Source organism: Porcisia hertigi, chromosome 27 (genome assembly GCF_017918235.1).
Source record: "Porcisia hertigi strain C119 chromosome 27, whole genome shotgun sequence".
In the NCBI taxonomy this organism is placed as follows: Eukaryota; Euglenozoa; class Kinetoplastea; order Trypanosomatida; family Trypanosomatidae; genus Porcisia; species Porcisia hertigi.
In genome coordinates, this window is record NC_090586.1 from 866,330 (window position 1) to 888,944 (window position 22,615).

The window sequence follows — 22,615 nt, forward strand, 5'->3', positions numbered from 1 at the left end:
AGACATGGTCAGTGTTTTTGTGCAGCTTCTCGACAAACGGCATTTAAAGCCTCCGAGTACGAAGGCTCGGCGACGGGGGGGGGGGAGGGGAGGGGAAGGGGGAGGGAGACAAATAAATGAAGTCCTTGACACCTGTGCAGGGACGATACAAGAGATGCTCACACAGACACGCAAGACAGCCCTCCCCCCATTTGGAAACTAGCACATCGAATTTTGACCGCAGTTGCGCGCCAGCCCTCAACGGCAGCGGTGATGGAAAACACACGAAAAAAAAAAACGCAAACAGCAACAGAGGTGACCGTGGATTAGTTGATGAAGCCTGAACAAGAGGTAGAGAAATGGAGAAGGGGGAGAGAGAGAGAGACAATGGGCGGGAAGCGCCGTGGCAAACATCACCAGATACTGCAGGAAACAGAGAGCCAAACCCCAGGCCCGCGAAAGTCGAGAGAGAAGCGGGGAGAGAAGGGAGAGAAGAAAACATCCACATTTGAGGAAGTACATCCGCCTCTCGGCCAGCCCACTCCCATCCCTCTCTCAAGAAGCACACACACACACACCAGCATAGCCAGCACTAGCGAGACCGCAAACGCAGAGCAACCACCCGCTTTTTTTTCCTTCACCAGCGTGCCTTTGACAGACCCAATAAAAAAAAACAGCCCGAGCCCCCCCCCCCCCCCCAAGTGATGCATACGCTCTCATCCCACGTGGCGCGCAGAAGCGGTGGATTAGTGTCATGTCAATGGCCAAAAGCAGTCACATCGCAGCACCGCCTCTGCCGCCAGCTCGGCACACACACGCTGCACACGGGGGTAGCCACACGGTGTAACCCTCAGGGATGGACAACCACCTCAATGAGCAGTACGCAGCCGAGGCTGGGCGAAACGCGTTCGCGGGCCGAGGCCTTACCGATACACTGCCATGCAGCGCCCGACCATCAACATCCGCGGCGATGCATCACTCTGACCACCACCACACCACCACCGCCGCCCCCCCCCCTTTACCTCGTGGTCACTCGCACCCTGCCACCAGCGGAAGCAGTTTGGTATTTGGCCGGGAGGATTGGGGCAAGACGGAAAAGCCTTCCCAGCAGAACGGGGTACACACGCACACACACGCACACACACAGACCCCTCCCTCCCCGAGTACTGGATACTCCCCCTCCCCCATCAGGCTTTGAGGTGTGCGCCCCCCCCCTTCCCCCGGTATCCGTGGCGACAGCATCGATGGCGGAACAAAAAAGGAGAAGTGAGAGCAGCAGTGGCGTACGGTGGAGCATAAGAACCGAGACCAGGAAGTGATGCAACCACAGACATACACGTACTTACACGAGCTGGCGGGCGGGAGGGGGAGGAGGGAGAACAAAGTTACCTGTTGTAGGTAAGCGCTCGCTCACAGAGGTGTCTTGGCGCCATGTGGCGCACAAGAAAGAGGCGAGGGCTCCCCCCCCCCCATCCGCCCTAGCGCGATGATGCGCTGTCGTTGGCGGCATATGTGGGCATCTGCGGGTGTATGTGTGTCGGTATACAGCTGAGTGGATCAGGGGACTCAGCTCAGAGAAAAAAAAAGAGGCGAGGGAAGAATGAAGAAAGATGAGGAAAGATCGGCCCGATGTTTAGCAGCAAAAAAAAAAAAGCGAGATGTGTACGCGGTCCACGCTGGTCGCTGGCTCGGCTTAATACACACAATTCGAAGGTCAAGACTCTCGTCGTAGAGGGGCGTGTCCCTGTACGCATCCCCCGCACTATTCATTTGTGTGTTTCTCTTTTTTTCCATTGAGAGCGACGGAAGATGAGAAAAAGCAGAAGAGCAAAAAGCAGCAGCGATAACGCGGGCGGGGGAGGGGGGAGGGAGGGGAGGGAGGGGGTATGACCGGTGCGAAGTGCGCACACTAGCAGCTATGCGGACGTGCAGCCGCGAGAACTGAGAGGCACGCTCACGCTAAGTCGTTTCACCTTGAGGACAACCACCCGCGTGCCACGAATTGAGCGATTCGTGAAACGGTGTCAGAGCCTCCACTCGACCTTCCATATCACGTATCATGCCATGGATCTTCTTGATGTAGTCGAGGTGGGCACAATAAGTTCGATGACGCAAGACGAGGTTGTAATAGACACGAGCCAGCTGACCCTGGAGCTCCTGCTCTGCCAGCACAACATCGACCTCCTTCCGGGTGAGCTGCGGCTCCATCACGAACGTGGAAAAATGGATCAAGGGAAGGCTGGTGCGTGTGCGCTTGCGTGTGGAGGGGGGGAGGAAGGAGGAGGGAGGAGGGAGAGACTGCCGGTCCGCGAAACGGATACGAACATGTGGTCTTCAAAACACACAATGAGAGAGGGGGGTGGAGGAAAGCCGTTGTAAACGATAATGGGGCAAAACAACATATACGCAAAGGCCATGCGGCGTCGGAGCTCCCCTATTGTGCTCATCATCCGCTGCATGTATGTGCGATTTTGTGAGTTTGAGGGCGGCCCCTGTGGCATCTAATCAATCTGTCAAATGAGCGCTTCACGGGCACGCCCCCCCCGCCTCACGTAAGAAAGCGAAGGAGAGGTGGTGCACGCACACACACACTCCCGCTAAACACAACACACACGCACACAATTGTGTGCGTGTGTGTTGAAGAACGGAGAGAAAATATATAGTTTTTTATGGGATCCGCACGCGTGGTGTCCTCAGGCCTTCACCCAGCTCATCATGCAATCACCTACTCATTCACCCAGCCACACACTCATCTCTTTTCCACACCGACACACACACACACACAGAGAAATATATATATAGATACTGTGACAACCATGATGCATGACCTTATGTGAGTGAGTGAGTGTGTGTGTGTACCTCTCCGCGTCCCCCACCCCACCCCATCAGCACACGTATCGCATGCACTTCACTAGCTGTTTCTATATAGATTATATATATATATATACCCTGTACAATTGTGGCTCGAAGAAAGCCTTTACACTACGCCTCTTTCGCTCCGTACAATCTCGTACCCATTTGCCGTTGATGTTGCATGGAAAGCGAGAGGGGGAGGAGAGGAGACATTGGGGGGGAGACCATGTGTTGACGCACGAGGACGGAATACACGTCAAGGGGGTCGGGTACCACAATGGAATAGCGAAACACCTGTCAGTATAGTTCACAATAAATGGATGTCTGTGTGTGTGGGGGGGGAGGGGGGGTGCATGACGACGGAGGGTAACACGTTTGAGGCTGACGTTTGCGTTACCTACACATCCGCACGCACGCACCTGACCACACCACACACGCATACCTGTAAGCATAAGTACACACATTATACTTTGTGTTGACTTAAGAGTGGCTAAGGGAGAGGAAAAGCGGGGGGAGGGGAGAGAGAGGGAGGGGGGCGGTGGCGGGGGGGCGAGGGGCGAGGGGCGAGGGGCGAGTGCCATCCCACATACTGTCAAGGAAACAAAGTGAAAGTAAATGTGGCGAAGCTACGAGAAACGAATACCAACCTCACGTTTTTTTTAATATATATATACAGAGGCTAGTGCACACCTAGACAACCGAAAAAAAACAAAACACTCAGAGCATCGCGCCCTACTCACTCGCCAAGGCCGACATACACACACACACACACACACACATACAGACAGACAGAGGGGCAATGAGACACAAATACACGCACCTTCTCACACACTCGCACCTGGCCAAGGGAAGGGAGGAGACGCTAAAAACGAAAAAAAGCGCTTGTGTTTTGCTGCTAAACTACTCAATTTTTTTGTACGGATACATGGCCTTGGGGTATGAGGCAGCCCAACGATCTTTGTTCACCTGGGAGTAGTCCCAGTGTTTCGCACATTCCTTTGCCCACCACACCCGCCGCATCATCGACGTTTCCTTGTTGTGCGCAACGTTCTCGTACCACAGCGGGGCGAGCGACATACCAACGCAAAAACCGAGCACTGAGAAACCCGTAAAGGTAGACAAGAGCACAAAATACGTGTTCTTGCGCCGCATCACAACGTACCACGACCCAAGCAACGTTGATGCCGCCGACACGGTCAACGCGAAGGTGAGCTGACGGCGCCGCTGTCTAAACTGTTGTCCCCAGACCCCGCCTTCCTTTTCGAAGCGGCGCAAGTCGCTTGGCCACATCATGGGCAGGTCGGCTATGAGGACTTTGCCCCCCGTGTTGCCCTCGTTGGCGTTCATCTTGTGAGAAGAGGAGAGAAGTGATTAGGAGGGAGGCAGCGACAATCCCTGTCGGAGGGTTGCATATATATATATATATATATATATATATATATATGACCCCCTTGTGTATATATTATGCTTTACTCGCCTCTCTGTTGGTGCGTGCGTGTGTGTGTGTTTTGAGTCTTATGGTAATGGGAGAAGGAAGAGGAAAGGCAGGAGAACCAATGGTATGCCGTTCGTTACAAGGGAAAAACGTTTTCTTGTTTATTTGGTGGTCTCGTAATGCAACTCAACCCTGGTGGTGCCCCACACACCGTGTGTGTGTGTGTATGGTGGGGGGATGTGCATGTGTTTATAAGTGCGTGGGCAAGAGTGGGAAGCGAAGGAATATGAGATGAGTAAAGAAAAGAGAACGAGATGACGTCATATGCTACACACCATACACACACGCACACACACACAGTCAGAAAATCTCTTGTACGTCTTTTGACATATGAGCCGTCGCCATCACAAGCGCAAAAGAAATGGGAGTATTTAGAATACGAAAAAAAAAAAGAGGCGCTACGCCATGGAGTAGACATCTCGATGCCAGTATACCTCCAACGCGTGCGTCCACACAGCATTGCCACGAAGCCGATCAATACACCTGTTTCCCAGCGAATCTGGCCGCACCAGATGAAAGATCGACAGGGGAAAAAACAGCGACTCCCTCTCCTCCCCCCCCCCCGCAATCCATGCCATCAAAATTTCCCTAAAGCATGTGCATTCGCAAAACAGATGTGAGTAGCAACAGAGGAGAGGGGGAAGAAGAAGAGAGAGACACTAAAGTGTGAGCCCTGGGACACCACTTTTTTTCGGTGTAGTACCGATGTCCTTTTTCTTTTTTGTCGTGCTTTCCCGGTTCATACGATTTAACGGATGGAGACTATCAACGATCACAACATCACAACGACACGACACACACAAAAAAAAAGAAAAGAGTAAGCATTTACTGAGTTAAAACTTGTGGTCGGGTCTAACAAATAAAGGCAAAGAGAAAAAAAGAGACACACACACACACACACAAAGGGAATAGTTAACAACCCTGACGGTGACCAAAAGAAAAGTCTGCGCCTGCACCACATCACACACACACACACACACACACATACATGTATGTATGAATATAAATATATATATAAATAAATGAAGAGAGTGTGTGAAAGAGAAACACGCGGGTTTATATAGCTGCACACCCACCATCACCCTCCAGCCGTTTTCTTTGCTTTTTTTTCGATTGGCATTTACCGCACCCTTTTTTTTCGTCTTCTTCTGTATCGCTGCTGCTTGCCGTCTCCATAAACATCACATCACGCATCAGAAAAAAAACTCACACCACACGCGTCTCTCGCACGCACACACACACACACACAAATGTTGGACGCGGCGTCATCTGTGCCGCCTTATGTGACACAACTCCCACCTCCATTTCTTTTTGTGTCTGTGCGCGCGCAGGCGCTTCACACGCAGACATGCCACCACCACTTCAGAGCTTTTATCGGACATATCTGGGTTCATGAGGGTGAAACAGGAGGACACGGACCACTGTTTTATACTTACGGACCCCCGCCAACATCACCCGCCTCACGCACACATCGTGTGCTGACCAGTTGAGTCTTTTTTTTAACGACGACCACGCGGCGGGCTGCGGCTGTAACGGCGGCGACGCGGCGGGCTACGGCTGCGCGAGCGGCGACGGCGTTCGCGGTCAGGCGAGTCGGAGTGACGGCGGCGTTCGCGGTCAGGCGAGTCGGAGTGGCGGCGGCGACGGTCTCGGTCGGTCGAGTCAGAGCGGTGGCGGCGACGGTAGCCTCGATTGGATGAGGACGACGACGATCGACGACGTCGACGGCGCTCGCTGCCGCGGTACTGGGAACCGCGCGAGTGATCCTTGCACTGCATCGCCACGTGACCTTCTTTGTCACACCGGCGGCAAATCAGTGGAAGTCGCTGCTCCACCTTCACACGTGTGCCCATAAATATTTCCCCCGACTTGGCTATGGCCCGCTTGGCGTTCTCGGCAGTAGTGAAGGCCACAAAAGCAACGCCGATCTCCGGTTTGAGGAACACATCCACCAGTGGACCGCAGTCAGGGGAGAAGAAGGCACGCAACGCTTCCTTAGTGACGTCGGAGGGGACGCCGTGGACAACGACGCGGACATCCAGTGACCGTCGGCTTGGTCCAGGAGTACCGGCGCCCTCGTTGTCGCGACGAGCTGCGTCACGTCTGGGTGCTGGCGCATCGTCGCGTGGGGGACACGAACGGACCACGATTGAACCACCATTCACATTGACACCGTCCAGCTTCAACGCTTTCTCGTACGCCTCCCCTGTCGTGTAGCCCACAAAGGCCATGTGACGGTTGGGAATCAAATGAAAATCGCAGATGGTCCCGCACGAAGCGAAGACGTCGCGCAACTGCGCCCTCGTCGTGTGAGGATAAATCGATGTAACCACAACTTTGTTCTTCGAGGTCTTCTCGGCCTCCGCTGAACGACGCGCTGGCAGGCCGGCACCCGGTGCGGCTGAAGCCTCTGCTGCGGCCGCGTTGCCGCTGCCGTTGTTGACAGCGTCTCCCGCGGCGGGCGTAGCGGGGTCCACCGACTCCCCTGATGCAGTGGCTGATGGCGCCACCGCAGAAATGAATATCGGGGTATCTTCCTGGAAGTCGCTGCCGCTGATCGACACAGCACTCACGGCATCTTCAGGTTTGTCGAAGACGACCTCCACGGCCGGTGCTGTACCGGAAGCTGTCTGCTGCTCCGTGGAGGGCATGTGCACCTCTGCCACGTTACCGATCCGAGCAAAGAAATCGAAGATGTCCTCCTCCGTCACGGAGGTCGGCATTCCGGTGACGTAGACAGTGCAGGCGCTCATGATGATGGTGGGACCTTTGATGACTTTCGTTTTATGCGAAGGTTGGGGGGGGGACGACAGACAGGGAGAAGACAAAACGAGCGATATCACCCAAGACCACACTTGTCGTGAGAGTCTGTTGTATCACGACGTGAGGAAAGGAGCAAAGAGTAAAAGATGTGGAGATGAACCACTACGCAGTAAGATGAGACGCGGACACAAAAGATAGAGCGAAGGAATGCCGAGGAGAGAAAAAAACAGCAGCCGCACCGGCGCACTAGACTCCCTTTTGAGATGTAGCACAACAGCACACACGTGTAGACAGACAGACACACACACACACACACACACACACACACAGACGGATTGAAGCACAGACAAAAAAAAACAGGAGGAGGTAGAAAGGCTCTACTACACACGAAAAGAATGAATCAACCACTGTGGACGACACACAAGGCGAATGTTTAAACCGAATGAAGATAAATTCGTACACAAACAACTTTTTTTTTTGAAAAGCACAAAGAAATCGGGTGGGGGAAGGGGGGGGGGGGCTGCAGATGTCTCTCTATGATGTGAGACGGCGGTGGCGGTGATGCTGATGGGAATCTCGCATAAGCAAAATACAAACCGAAAACACAAAACGAGAAAAAAATGAGGCACAAGAGAGGGAAGGGGAGGTGAACAGCACACCCGCATGCACCAAGCTGGCACACTCAAAGAAATGGGGAAAAGAGAGTTGAGGGGGGGGGAGGGGGGCAGAGTATGTGTGTTGGTGAAGTTCAAGTCTAAAAAGGATCGACCGTTGATATTGCTGATGCTCCTGTGAAGGGAAATAAAGAAAACTGGTGCACACATGGTGCGGATGGGCGTGTAAGGTTTGTTGAGTCGCGCGAGGACAACAAAAATCAAAAACCCAAAAGAAAAAAAAGAGAGCCGGAAGTAAAGGGAAACGAATAGAGGGACAAAGAGAAGTGTGCGAAAGTGAAAGAGCACACACACACACACACGCGAGCGAGCGAGACCAGCGTGGCAAAAAAAAAAGGAAGCCCAAAGAAATGGTTGTATATGTCCTCCCCCCTCCTCCTCCTCTCTAACTACTACCCACCACGCGAGGAGGTGTGCACAAAATATGGAAGGAATCAAGAAGATTAAGCGGGGGTGGAGTGTACCAAATATAAGAAAGGAAAAGTGAAGAAAATGTGTGAGAGAGAGGGGAGGCCGTTTGGTAGCCGCCCTCATTATTATTATTCTACACGAGGGAGAGAGTTGGGAAGAGGAAAAGGGGGGAGGGGAGGGGGAGGGAGGGGAGGGGAGGGGAAGGGGAGGGGGAAGAGGGGAAGCCGGAGAAGAGAGACGAGATGGCGGAATGAAGAGAGCTCAGCAGAGATGCCAATGCGTGATTCACCTTTGCTAGATGCCTGAATGTATCTTTTTCCAGCATTCTCCCTCGTTCACACGCAAAACACCCTCACGCGGCGCCGTGAGAAACACACACAAATATATGCATACATATATATATATATGCCATCAAAACACCACATTGTTGCCGTTCCCCCGCCTCCACCGCGCGGCCCCTCTCTCTCTCTCACCGGCTTCACTCTTTTAACGTCTACCATACCTCGCCTAGTCGTCTATGGAGAAAAGATAAGCAGAGCAGAGAACAAAGAGGAAGACCTCCTCCAGTAATCGATGTTCACTCTGGTGACTGATGCCACACTGCTGCTTCTGTCGCTGAAGCATGGGCACACGCAGTACTGGTACTGCTGGGTTTGTGTGGGTGTGTGGATGTGTGTGTGTGTGTGTGTGTGTGTGTGCATCGCTGCAGCGATCAAGTCGTCTTCAGCACTTCAACAGGTGCATTGCTGATCTGCTTCACGGCGCTGCTGGTAGTTGCATCCGACTCCTGCTTCATGAACCACCTACTGCTCCGGTGGTGGGACGGGGCTGCCCTCTGTCCTCTCACTTTGCATCGGGTCACGAGTGTCACATCCTCGTGGGGCTATGCATGTATATATATATATATATATATATATATGTGCATATATGCATATGTTGTGGCTTTCTTTTTGTTTGTTTGTGTGGATGTGTGTGCGTTCTTGACTGCTGTCTCCCGGGACTATCAGTACATATCATTGGTAGCGACTTTTTTTTCGCGCAACGTGTTTGCATGCCTGCCGAACTCATCCCAGCGTCCATATACATATATATATACACACCATGGCTGCCTCTCATCGCCGGCGTGGAGTTGCCCCCGCCCCCCGCCACCGCACACGCCACACACAAGCAGGTACAGATAAACATATTCCATCATTCTGCCAGTGCAATCCCCTGCGTTCGATGAGGTTGCATGTACCCCCTCGCTTGTTTTTTATGTTTCCAGGAGAATATCTCGCACATCTCACACCTGCAGAAAAAAAAATTGAGAATGCAGAGCTGCCCCATGACGTAGCAGCAGCACCACCACCGCCCTCTACACACACACACACATATACGCACACACACACAGAGACGGATCACTTGAAGCAAAAAAAAAGTAGAAGTGTCTCGCACATTCTGCACATCTCGCTCCGCTCGCGTGGTCAGTTATCCTGGGGCTCACCATCTCATCACCCTTGTGTCACTTCCCTGTTCTGGAGTCGGCTGCGCATCTGCTTCAGCGAATCTCATCCCGTCACGGAAGCCAAAGAAAGGTGGAGAGCAAGTGCTGTGCCGCAAGCAGACCTTCCCCCTTCGTTCCAGAAACACTTGCCCTATCCCCTCATGCTGGACTCGAGAGAGGCTACATCACATACCCTCGCCCTCCCCCCCCACCCCTCCCCAACTGCTTGAGGAATGGCCCTCGTGAATTCCTTTGAGTGACGCGTTGCACGCATCCAGCTCGTGTACTACATCAACATCGATTTCGAAAGGAGCAGCTCATGCGCTACGGGGTGGGCCACGCGGTACGTCCAGCAGGCGGTTGGTGGTGACGTCTCATCGTGAGGTGAGCAGGGAACCCCGTCCAGGGTGGCGAAGCTCGCGCGAAAGGTCGTGCGCATCGTTATTTGTGCTCTCGCTCTTCGAAGGTGAGCTCCTGGGTTGCAACCTATCCTAGGCGACACCCTTCACAGACGTAGAAGGCTCGCTCAGCCCAAGAAAACTAGACACCGCAGAAGCCCCAGAGTGGGATGCAGAAAAAGAAAAAACGCTCACATTCTCGCGAGGTGCATGCACAACCACGTTCATCTTCTCGAGGGATGCGGTGCTTGCTTCTGGAGCCACGACCCCACACGACAAGCTATCCTCCGTCTGCACCTCGGTAACTGGGACTTGTGCGGTGTCCTCTACATCGCAATTCGATTCCCTTTTCACGGGGTCGCCATGCGCGTGTGGCAGTGGTGCATCGTTTGTGGTGGCCTTGGTGACCGCCGCACGCATGCCTATCATCTCCGTCTCCTCATGCATGCCGGCTGCGCCTCGGCAGACGTCTCACTTAGAGAACAGACCACTTGCCGGACCAGTCGATCGATCGTGTTCACCTGAAGCCGTGGCACGCAGCCATAACCGTTTACGGCACACCATAGTGGGAAGCACACCCCCCTACTCCAGAGCGCTGTCGCGGCGCATCGCACAAACTGTAACCGCCGCCAGCCCGTGCGCAGCTCACCTCGTCAAAAATACGACGAGGCCGTCAGGGACAAAGTCGGTATCGGCGCAAATGTGATCACACGAATCCGCCTCAGCAGAGTCGGTGGGAAAACCTGCTCATGGTGCAGTCGGGGATGGCGAAGAGAGCAACAACGCCTCCGCCAAGCGAGTGCCCTGTGCCGAGAATCGAACAGGACGGGTGCTCCGCCGCGAGCTGCCCGAGCTCATCGAGTAGGTCATCTAGAATGTCCAGCAGCTGCAGCACATACAGCTTCATCACAACCCTTGCAGACTCTTTGGCCACCGCAGAAGCGCTGATTTTACAGGCTTCCCTTCCGGCAACACGAGGTGAGACTTGTTTCTCCGCAACAGCAGCTGCACCCGTCGCGTTTGGTATGACGAGGCATCCACCGCACTTGATGTGGCGTGACACACGTTGGACCCTCTGTGGTGATCGGCGTCGCACCCGAGACGACTTCCGCCGCCGTCGCAGCACCGGCCGCTTTTCTTCGCGGCTCCCTCCTCTCTTCACATAGCGCGAAGCGCACGAACCAAAAAGTGTCTTTAACACCTCTGCTGGGCCTCGATGGGCGTAGCCTCCGCAGAACGGCTGACCGGAAGCCGCGAGATCCGCCATGACATCGAAACGTATTTGAGTTCCTCGGAAAGCGACGACGATGAGACCAGCGACATCGTCCACCGGGGGGAGGGGGGGAGGGGGGAGGGGGCGTAACTCGGCTCAATAACCCGCGAGGACCACCGTGACAGCCGCAGCGCTGTCGGTGGAAGTCCCAGAGCAAGGGGGTCACTGCTGCATCATTTCTCTGCTTCGACACCGTGGCGCCGCTGCGCTGAACCGTGAAGAGCAGAGTGGCGGAGAGGGTAGAAGAAAGCGAGCTGCGTTGATACACATCACCGTAGGTGGCTGTGGCGTACCGCATAGTTTGCCAAAGGAGTAGCTGGGCCGGATAATTAGCGAGGGGGCCATGCGGATGGCAAGATCCCTTGATGGTTGTTTTAGTGGACGCCGCTTGCTGTGCTGGCGTCGCCCTCGCTTTCTTCGAGAAAGAAAGAGAGGACAAGAAAAAGTCACTGCCACAAAAACAACGAGCACTCGCCTTTAGATGCTTTCAAGGATGCTTGTCAATGCAGAGCGGCCGCAATGGCAACGAAGACGGAGGTAGAAGTTGTAGTGTCGCAGACACCCGTCTGCGCCTTTTTCGGTGGAGCCGCAAAATCCTCCCCAACTAATGCTGTGGAGGAGCGCCGTGTCGTTCAAAGACCCCGCACATGCTGTGCGTACAGCGTCCGATGCGTGTTGCTCGGGTCCTGCAAAACCGAGTAGCGCTTTACCAATGTGAGCGGTGTCAACGTCGGATAGCGTGCCGTCATCGTGTCGAGAAGCGCGAACAAAACCCTCCAGCAGAACCTTGACATTGGCATCGCGGCAGCGGCAGGCGCCATCGTTGGGGTCGATGGTGGCGTTCCTGAGTGCCGACCCGACGCCGACCCATGAAGATGATCCACTGCCGGTTGAAGATGCTGTCGCGTCAGGTGTCGCTGCCTTCGGCGATCTTGAGAACGCGGAGAAGGTAGACGAGGCGGACGTAGATGAGAAAAAGGACGCCATTGGGTGCGCAGCAGGCGCCAGCGCCTCGCACGCCTGCGCCTGCGCCTGCCGCATCCTAGAGAGAGAGTGAAAGTGCAAAACGTGGCCGCAGATGTCGCACAGGTGGTCCTCCGCGCCGAATCCAAGGAATCGCTGAGACAGAAGTGGCGCTGTCGAGGGGGGGGGGGGTTGACGAGGAGGATGGGGAGGCGACAGGAGACGAAAAGGACACTGCCTGCAGTGGTACACCCTGATCGCTGAACGGCATCGTGTTCACCGGTGTCGTGGCGGGCGATGCGAGAAAGGAGCCCACAGCGGGGAAGCAAAAGAAAAGGCGGTGCTCGACTGAGGCACTGTCGATGATGCCTGCTGTGGCTGTGGTGACGATCAAACCTCTTTGAGTGTCGCTGACCCGCTTCACAGCTCACATGGGGTTGGGAGGAAAAATTGGTTCCACTGCAGCTGATACATGTGCGTTGGCGACGAGGCCGACGACCGGACACGTGTTCCAGATACGGTCTGTGCACTGGAATTTTTTTTTCATGCGCATTCGGTGGTGCTTTGGAACGGTTTTTTATTCTTCACACCTTTTCGTATCGATTCCGGCGTCTCTCTTGTCGCTGTGCCCTGTCGCTGGTTCACCCTGAACAACGTTAGCAGCGCCGCCTTCTGCTCGGTGAGATGGGGGGTACTGCAGGAAATCCGAGGACGGCACCGCGCCCAGCGGGGGGGGAGGGGGGGGGGGCAGGATGCGGCAACGAATGTGCGCTAGTGTTGCGGTCGCCACCGACACCATTGCATCATCCGCCGACAAAATCAATGCGGACGCGCCCATCACTAATCAGCAGCACCAACAAAGCGAGCACCGGTGTCGTAACTGTTCAGAGGGAAGAGCATCTGCAGCTCTGTGATGGCTCTCCTGCCCCCCTCCACAACACTCTTCGCTTGGATAAGCCCATCCGATGAACTTGGCGGTAAGCGTAAGGTGCGCCTCTCTCTCTGCGTGTGGTGGGGGAAAAGAGGCAGAAAAAAAAGGGGGGGAGGTGGGTGGGTACGACGGCGCAGGGGTTGTCTAGCCTACATGAAGAACGGTCACCGGCTGTCTCTGTGTGTTTTCTTTTTTCTGTGGTGTGTCCCCCCCCCCTGGGGAAAGAGAGGAAAAGTAACACCCAGCGCGAAGGGGCCAGGAAAGGAAAGACGAGAGTGTAATCAAACAGTAATCGGCGGGAGGGGTGTAGAGAGAGGGGGAGAGGGGTGAGGGTAAGAGCAGGCACGAATGCAAGTAGTGGGCACAGAAACAAATATTTATATATTTATATATATATATATATATCCAGAAGATAGACCCTCAGAAAAAGATTAAAATGTGAAATCGAACAAGCGGACAAGGAAAAAAAAAGAGTGGAGAAGCGAGCACGTACGCAGCAGCGACGAGGGAAACAAGTATACTAAGTAGCACTAGCAGCGCTAGTGTGTCACGTGCACACAAGTGAGCTATGCGTACGTGTAGTAACACAGAAACGCATCAGTGACGATAGAGCCTTGATCGGCGCTTTGTTGTTGTTGTTGAGGACGTGTGTGTGTGTGTGTGTGTGTGTGTATGTGTATGGGTGTAACACCGATCATCGTATAATCAACCAAGTCAAGAGGTTGGAGCTGTCCCATAAGCCACACATAACCGTGAGCACCAACAGCACGCATACTACCTTGTAGGAGAGAGTGTGGTTCATAACCTGCAGCACAATGTCCTTCGGTGTAACAGCGGGACAACGAGTGCTAGGAAAGCTCGTCGGCCTCGGTACTTTCGCCGAATATTGTGGAAACTCGGGTAGCGCAGAGGACGGTGCGACCGCACCCAACCTCGACGCAAGGATAGACGGTCTATCCGTTGCACGTGGAACGTGGCTAACATCGTTGCTGGGGGACGACTTGACCGACGGAGTACCTGAGCGGTCAGAGTGGCGGGGTGGCAGGACCCGCGGAGGAATCGTGTTTTGCAACTCCGTCGAGGATGTCACAGGGGGACGTGTCTTCGGCAACGATACAACACCGTCCGCCGTCGCTTTGGATTTGCCAGGCTCCTCCTTCATGCACATCACCAGGCTGTCAGGCGCGTTGTTGCGCGTGGCAAAGACACACCGTAGTTTGTAACACATCGCTGTCGGCGAGTTTTTTTTCACCTGTCCGTGCCGCTTCCAGAACTGGGAAGCATCAGCCATCATCTCCCGCGACACATCCGTCTCCTTTTTGCCAGGCACCCAGTGCGCCAGTGCCGAAGGTGCCGCCTGTGTGTCGATGACCGCAAAGTCGATGTGAATCACATCCTTCGTCGCCTCCGTCGGCAACTCGCGCTCCGCGGGGTTTTTGGCCATCCTAACATGTTCGGGGTTGAAAGAAAAGACGATCGTAGTATACTCACCAGCACCAATAAAACCAACAGGGGGACGAACAGAGTACCGGTGGTGCACCGCGCTGAGGATCTTGTACGAGATGACGTTCGCTCTTGGGTCCCCCTGCACGACTGGCAACATGTTCTTCACCTGTACGATATTATCGATTGTCGCATTCGTGAAGGGCAGAGGGAAGAAAAGACTGTCCTGCGACAGTTTCACTTGAAGGATGTCGGTGGACATGATGTCTCCTCTGCTGTGAACGTGAGCACCTTCGTGTGTATTTGTGCGCTTGTGCGCGTGCACGTGTGTGTGTGTGTGTGTGTGTGTGTGTGGAGGAGAGGGAGGAAGGGAAGACGCGGGAAGGAGAGGGGGTTGTGAATATCCAAAGCAGATTTTTTTTAAAGAGCGCAGACATAGACAGCTACACCACTATGAAGTGTCAAGCGAGTGTTGGGGGAGGGTGGAGGCTTGTCCGTGATGAAAGAATACAAGCAAGATGCCGTATGGAAAGTGGGGGGAAAAAAAGCTCGAAAGACGTTTGGGAGGAGGGGCAGGCGAAAAAAGCAGCCAATGCTGTGTAGCGGGGGACGACGATGGATCGATGGCCAGGGGCGGAGAGGGGGAGCGAAAGGAGAAAATCAATGTGGAGAGAAAACGAAGGGGGTAGAGAGAGAGTTGGTGTATGGGGTGAAGGGGGGGAGGGGGCAAGCAGTAGTGGTATACGCAAGTTATGAGTCAAGACGAGGGATCACAGGGGTGGGGTGCGGTGGACGTGCGCGTGGTGTGTAGAATAGAAAATGCAACGCTCTCTTCGCGATTGAGAAATATGAACTTATTTTAAGCTCACACAACCACACCGTTACAGCGCTCCGCAGATGCCCCCACCCCCACCCCTCCTCCCTCACATACACACACGTGGACACCCCATCGGCACAGCTTCAGCACGGGTTGTGATCGTTATTCTCCGCGACACTTGCTCACAAGCGACGTGCATGGGCATACAAAGAGTGAAGCAAAAAGGGGCGGGGGAAGGGTGACAGCATCAACGATGAACAACGATGACCAAAAGTCGCCAAGTTTCTGAAGTGCAACAAGGATTCCTCCTCATCGTTGAGTTGTGTGAGGTTGCCGTCTTTCATTTGGGGGGGGGGGGGAGCGAAGGACTCGTTGTGATAATTTTTTTTTAAACATTGAATGCATACATGTCCGTGTATAAGAATGTATGCATATATATGCATATATGTACATGCGAAGCAGCGCCAAGTACACGCGATCCACCTCTGTTCATCGGCTCCTCTTTTTCCCCCAACACTGGACACCATGCACGGAGGGGAAAGAGGGGGAGGCGGGCGGAGCGTGATGCATGCGACACTCAACGAATTCAAATTGAAGACCCCCGATAGAACGAGAAAAAAAAGAGATCTTCATGGGGACATCGGGAGAGGAGAGGGAATAGTGTACATGGTGGTGCTGGTGGTGGTGGTTCTTGTTGCAGCCACTGCTGTTACTGCCTTCCTTTGTATGGGGAGAGAAGAGCTGCACCCATATATATATATATATAGTGTCAATAAAAGCATGCAAGAATCCAAAAAAAAAGTAGAGAGATAACGACAAGAGACAGTAGCGACGAGGCCACGAGTGCGTGACGTTCTGTTGAACATGTGAACGTATACACACGGACACACACACACACACCTACATTCTCGCCCACTCGCTCGTTTGCCTTCTCACGAACTGTGCAATGAAAACACAGCTTCGCGCTGGGAGCCCCTGCTCGCTCGGGACAACACAGACTACATGGCAAATGGGAGAGAAGCCTCACACTAGCCATGTCACGGCAATCTCATCATCAATGTAAAGGGCGGCACGACCAGTAAACGTCGGCGGTATGAGGCAGAACGCCGTGTACACCTCAGCGGCGCTAGTGCCTTCGGGCGGTGACAATGGCGACGTGAGGGGTATGGCCCCATGCACCAGTGACGCCTTTGGATGAAGCGGTACCTCTCCCGCCATCGTATGCGAAGGCGTGACAGCGCCATCGAGCACTGAGCAGTCCAGCGGACCCCCCCCTTTCTGTGTGTGCACATCCTTCTGCGGAGAAGAACCGGAAAATAGGGCCGCGTTACGTCCGCTGCCGACAGGCCCCCCTGCTGCCATGTTCAGGAACCGGAGCGCCACGCGCGGCGCTGCTGACTGCGCTACCTCTCGCTCAGATGGTGTGCCCTCCATTTTGCTATCAACGTCTTTTATCAGGAGCGACGGCAACGCAGATTCGAGGGCACTCAACTCGGCGGCAATGCGAGCAAGGCGAGCGCGACGCAGCACCTGCGTGCGCTCCCGTGTGCGTAGCGCGTTGGCAGCCGCTGTGGCCGCCTGCTGTAACGACGCCACCCCGCTTTCGATCATACACAGTTCGTTTTTCACGTCATCATGGTCGTGCTGCAGCCGCAAAAGTTCCCTTCCCTTTTTTTTGGTGATCTCCGTGGCTAAGCGGTCGCGCTCGCCCACGAGGATGGGTCGCATCCGCGCTATGTGAGCCTCCCAGACCTGCAAATCAGCCTGCAACCGCGTGGAGAACTCTCGAAGGTCGATGAGAGAAATTAAAAACGGCTGCAGACACGCCTGCACACTCCCACCGCGAGACATCACGGGAGATGCAGCAGCAGCGCGCTGCCTCATGGCCTCGTACTCGCGGAGCGCGTTGCTCTCCGGGAGTTTCGGCACCGTATTCGCGCTCAGCGTGCGACCCCGTTGGAGTGTAGGTGCCGATACGGACCCGGTAGCACCTGTCACGGCCGCAGCAGCGGCTGTCGACGACGACATCGAGCCAGCATCATCCTTGGCCAAAATCTGTACTTTCCTCTTCGACGCGTTGGCAGACGAGTCGGTGGTGGTCGGGGAGCTGACCTGCGCCTTCGCTTTACTGCCCCCAGCTGGAGCCGGGGCGGCAGACTTCTTCGGTGAGACCTTGCTGTCGCCCTTTGTTTTATTCTTACTCGCTTCTTCACTGGTGGCCTTCCTTGAGGGGACTCCAGCGGCGAGAAGGGAGTTGTCTGCCGCGACCTCCGTCTCTGCCGGGGTCATGCATAACTGCTGTGGAATTGGAATCGATGGCGAAGCAGCCGCTGTCGCAGCAGTTTCACAAGGCGTGTCGCAGGCCCCGAGAGAAGCGGCCTTCGCTGCTGCACCCGCATCATCAGACGGTGGGTCGCCGTCGGTGATGGGCGCATTGCACTCCTCCTCCAGAGGCTTCGACGATTGGTCTGGATGTACATCTTCAGCTTTCGGCAACTGCGCCACCTCGGCGACTTCTTGCCCGTCACCCTCTGCAAGTATCTCACCAGTTAGTTTTGTCTTCAGAGAGCGAAGCATGGACAGGCGCCGGCGCCACCACCGCTCATTGCAGTTGACAGGCAGTTGCACTGCCACACGTATAACGCGACCCTGAGTGGCAACCGACTCACTGCCGTTGCCACCACTCACGGATTTGCGAACGTCTTCCGGGGCCTCCGGCACGTCGCCGCACCGCTCCGACTCGCGGAGGTCCGCAGAGAGAGGACAAAGCAACACGCCATCCCTGCCTAGCAGCGGTTCATAGAGCGTGGGCCACCCCACTGATGCGGAAGTGGGCGTAGTGCTGACTGCCCTCGAAAACACTGATGCCTGCACCGCCGTCTGCGAGGGGGCGGCCTCACCCGTAGCCGTCTTGGTCGAAGGAGGCAAGGTAGCTTCGCAGGCGAGACCCTTCAGAAGGTAGCGCCACTCAGGCGCCATCAGCACGGAGGGCCCGGACGTGGCAGGCGCTGCCGACGCGCAGGTGACGACACCAAAGGCAGTCGCGTCACGCGACTGGGGGTACTGCTGTAAGCGAATGAAGGCGACGTGCTCGAACTCACCCAACGGGTCATTCATGTCCTTCGCGTAGATGTGCAGCGCGAGTGGTACGGCGGTGCCGGTGGCAGAGCTCGTCGCTGCGCGCATCTCGTTTGGATTTAGCACAGCACCGCTGCTTCCAGTAAATGGAACCACAGCGGCGTCGGCGTGGCGCTGGAGAGCAGAGAGCGTGTCAACCAGCACGAGCCACACAGATGGATCCACAGGGCTTCGCTGTGCCAGCACCTCATCCGCGCACGCGGTTGGATATGGCGGTGTCAGCTCGCACTGGCGAGTCACCTGAGCCACCACTCGAATCCAGGGGTTGTGGTGACTACCTCCACACATTCGCCCATCCTCTCCGGCGTGCTTGGAGCTGAGCGCGATGGGGTGACCCGGTGAAGTGTATGGCACACGCACAGCCACGCAGAGAGCGCGGCACGATGGATCGCAGGCGTGTATCTGAATAGGATGCATGGTTGGCGTGAGCAGCGTCACACCAAGGGTCGAATGGACATCCACTGCGGCGCGGCGCGCCTCCACTGCGTTCGCGATACTGCTGCTAAGGCTGGAGTTGAGCGTACTGGTGTCGCGTTCCGTAGACAGTGTGCTCTGCACAACACGCCGCGCCGCTGCTGGACTCATGTTGCTACACCCACGCACCACCTCGTACTCCTCGAAGCCGGAGGCAAACAACAGCGTCGTGCAGATGACACCGGGTGTCTGTCGAGGGGACAGGGACGGCGTGCCGTCGCCAGCGGCGACGACACTCGACCTCGCCCTGTGCCCCTCACACGCCTCCGCAAAGGTTGGCACACGACGCCGGCCACGCACCTCCTGCCAGCCGCACCCAATTGTATAGGCGCCGGTCCACAGCAAAGGCCACAGGCGCTGGGCCGCCACCGCTGCAACACGCTGCGCGTGGGATGTGTCCGTGGCAGCGCCAGCCCTGGCGTTGCTGGGTTTGTGCTCAGCCGCACTGAGCACCCCCTCTTCTTCGCTTAACCACACTGCCGGTACTTGATCAACGATGTCCTGCTCGCTTCCCCTCGGGGGCGCGGCTGCCGCCTGCAACTGCGACTGGTCTGTGCACGACGCATCGCCGCTGGTGCCGGTGGGCGCCGCCGCGGGTGCGCCAACAGCCGCGTAAACACGGCCCTCTATGCGTACTCCTGCGTAGCGCTCCGTCGCGTTGGTGTTATGCGCCGCTGTGTTCTTGGCCACCCTCTGCGCTGACTGGCCATTTTTCGATGGCAGGCTGCGGTTCGAAAGATTCAGAACAGTGGTCAGAGAGCCGATAATCATTTGCAGCATCAGAGAGCGTGGACTTCCCTCCTTGACCTGCAAATGAAGCCCCCGCACTTCACCAGAGATGTAACCGTATGTCGCGCATGCACTCTGTGCAACGTTGGCAAGGAGTGAAGCCTCCTCCGACAACAGTGGCAGCACCCATGATGGCACCGCGTTCGCCCCGGTTCGCTCGCGCGCATTGCTCTCATCGGCTTTGGTGCGACCGCGCACCGAAAGCGAAGCAGTCGGGCTCGTGACCTTTGCGGACACCTCTTCTCCTTGGCGCTCCTCCAGCCGGAGCGCGAGTCGCTCTAGAGTCGCCGGGGTCACCGTGGATCCACCCGACTGCTCTGCCAATCCCACTAGCGTGGCACGCGAGACCGAGTAAAGTTCCTGCAGCGCCACCACCCTCTCCTCGTCGCTGTAGTAAGCTTCGGCGGTATCTCGAGCGGCCAATGAGAGGCCGCGATGGCGCTGTATAAGCGGGGCTGGTTGTGCGTCTTGCAGCGCACGCACCGCGTCAAGCACGAGGTTGGCTGCTGCAAGACTGCGTTGACAGGCGTTGCGGACGTCGCAGAGCTCCTGCTCCATGTGCTGGATGCGCGACTCGTGCATTTTACGAAGCTGCATCATTTCCTCGGAGCGGCGCAGCGAAACGGCGTCGTCTGGGGCGCCACTACTCGTGTGCGTCGAGTAAGCGCCGCCAGGAAAGCTGAGCTTCTTGGTGGTGTGCTGTCCTGTCCCCAGCGCATTCGGTTCGCCCGTGTTGTTGTTTTGCGCTATCGAAGGGAGGGTGGTCACGCTTGGGTGGGGGGAATTCGCTGACAGGAAGCGACGACCCTTCCTCATCGCCTTCTCATCCTCGGCAGCCCACGCGGCCTGCTGTGCCGCTTCGGCATGCTGTTGAGCGGCCCGCATGTCTCGCAGGGCCACCTCCAGCGCAGCACGGTAGCGCTGCTGACAGCGAAACTGATGGCGAAGTTGAGACAGAGTCAGCTCACGCAGTCCACAGCTGTGCAGCGTGGCCGGGCTCTTTTTCAGTGGAGGCGCACCCGCCACCGTTTCCCCGGGGCCGGGAAGCTCAGAGAGAGCCGTCTCTCGGCGCGGCAGCGACGCACCTTTGCCGTGGGAACCAGCGGTGTACACGCTGTGCCGCTCTGACAACAACGGCCGGCTGATACGCCGTCGCGCGGAGCTGCCTGCACTGGCACCTGGGGACGCCGCTGGCGAGCAGGAGAGGCCGCTGGCGCCTTTGAGCCTGCGTTTTTCTTGCGAGCCCTGCGTCCCCTTCTTGGGCGACACGGCCCCTGTCGAAGAGCGAAATGTGGACGAAGAACCAACGACGGATGCCGCCTCGCTTTGAGCCGGGGAGAACCGCTCCTCCAGATGGCGACGCAGCTCGACCGCCGCGTTTTCGGCTGCGTTCTCGTCAGAGAAGTAAAGATCGCTTTCCCGGACGTAGGGCGCTCCGACGGTGGCCTCTTGCTCAACAATGGTCGCGTATGCCGCCGGTGCACGGCGCAGTTCGTTCAACTCCCGCACGAGCTCCTCCTCAAAGGCGGTGTGGGCCTCGGTATTCGTACTCACAGTGTTCCGCAAAGACACAGTGTCGCTGAAGCTCACCGCACGTGGCTTGCGCAGTGAAGCGTCCTCCGCCATGGGCACGGACGCAACCGTTGTACATACAGCAGAAGACGAAGAGGATGGCACCACCGTCGTGCTTGGTGCCGCCATGCCCGTACCAGGCAGAGGCAAGGGTCCGCCAGTGCGTGGTAGCAGCAATCGCGTCGTGCCGCTGGGTGCGACTGCGCTTGGTTGCACCGCTGGAGGAAAGTAAGGAGTAGAGCGAACAGTGTCTCGGCCAATCGACCCTCTCAGCCCACGAATGACATTCGTAGCAAGGGCCGCAGCACCAGAGGCCAGCGACGTGTTTCCTCCGGCATTCATGCCTACGTCAGCGAGGCGAGTATAGGCGGGCCGCGGGCACAGTGACGCAGAGACGCTTTGAGACACAATAGAAGACTTGCTGCCACGGGGTGACACGGCACGATAGGCAGGGGAAAGAGCGGCGTGGGTGGTGGAATCAGGGACTGCGGTGGACATTCCTTCAGGTGCCAAATCAGAGGGAGCCTCGCACGCTTTGGTGGGAAAGCGTCGTGGTTGATGTGGCGCCTTCATGCTTGACATTGAAGCGACGAGAAATCCAAGTAGCGAACGGGGCACCGCAAAGCGGGTGATGGTGGTGGTGGAGGGGGGGGGAGGAGGAGGAAGGGGGAGGGGGGTGATATCTGCGCGCACGCAGAACGAAAGAAAACACTGTGCGAGACTCGGACGAATTCACTAATCTTTTGCCAGGGTGGTGGTGATTATTGGCGGATGCCGATGTGAAGATACACCACCTAGTACAGTCGTACGCGCACAGCAAACTGCTTGGGGGGGAGGGGGAGGAGGAGGAGGAAAGGAGGGAGCCCAATGATACATCCACGCACATGTAGATAAAGTCACCCCTCACTGTGCGTCAGCGCGTGGGTGGGTGTGTGCATGTAAGAGGAAGGTGAAAGAGAACGTAGAGAAAAGCCGTGGAAATGGGAGCATTGATCCTGTCACCTGTCGTATAAGCGTGTGAGCAAGGCTGTCTTATTTAGGCGATGCGTCCGTCCGTCCGTCCGTCCGTTCGTCCGTTCGTGTGTGTGTGTGTGTGTAGATGTAGGTGTGCTGTTCAAGCTGGGCTTGACTACTCGACGTGGTGTTGTATGTGCCTTAT

General features: G+C 56.2%; 5 protein-coding genes across 5 annotated transcripts; all 5 read right to left on the reverse strand.

The window, feature by feature from the left end:
* Positions 1-1,938: 1,938 nt before the first annotated feature.
* On the reverse strand, positions 1,939-2,187 carry JKF63_03388 (uncharacterized protein; the record flags this gene model as incomplete). The annotated part of the gene is made up of 1 exon (XM_067899391.1): positions 1,939-2,187. The coding sequence occupies one exon, from the start codon at positions 2,185-2,187 to the stop codon at positions 1,939-1,941; it is 249 nt and encodes an 82-aa protein (XP_067756181.1).
* Positions 2,188-3,732: 1,545 nt separating this feature from the next.
* JKF63_03389 (uncharacterized protein) lies at positions 3,733-4,179 on the reverse strand (the record flags this gene model as incomplete). Its single annotated transcript, XM_067899392.1, has 1 exon — positions 3,733-4,179. One exon carries the CDS (start codon positions 4,177-4,179, stop codon positions 3,733-3,735), a length of 447 nt encoding a protein of 148 aa, XP_067756182.1.
* A 1,647-nt stretch (positions 4,180-5,826) lies between these two features.
* Positions 5,827-7,080, reverse strand: JKF63_03390 (uncharacterized protein; the record flags this gene model as incomplete). The annotated part of the gene is made up of 1 exon (XM_067899393.1): positions 5,827-7,080. The coding sequence occupies one exon, from the start codon at positions 7,078-7,080 to the stop codon at positions 5,827-5,829; it is 1,254 nt and encodes a 417-aa protein (XP_067756183.1).
* Positions 7,081-13,917: 6,837 nt separating this feature from the next.
* Positions 13,918-14,928, reverse strand: JKF63_03391 (uncharacterized protein; the record flags this gene model as incomplete). Its single annotated transcript, XM_067899394.1, has 1 exon — positions 13,918-14,928. The coding sequence occupies one exon, from the start codon at positions 14,926-14,928 to the stop codon at positions 13,918-13,920; it is 1,011 nt and encodes a 336-aa protein (XP_067756184.1).
* Positions 14,929-16,506: 1,578 nt separating this feature from the next.
* JKF63_03392 (uncharacterized protein) lies at positions 16,507-21,954 on the reverse strand (the record flags this gene model as incomplete). The annotated part of the gene is made up of 1 exon (XM_067899395.1): positions 16,507-21,954. The coding sequence occupies one exon, from the start codon at positions 21,952-21,954 to the stop codon at positions 16,507-16,509; it is 5,448 nt and encodes a 1,815-aa protein (XP_067756185.1).
* Positions 21,955-22,615: the final 661 nt, after the last annotated feature.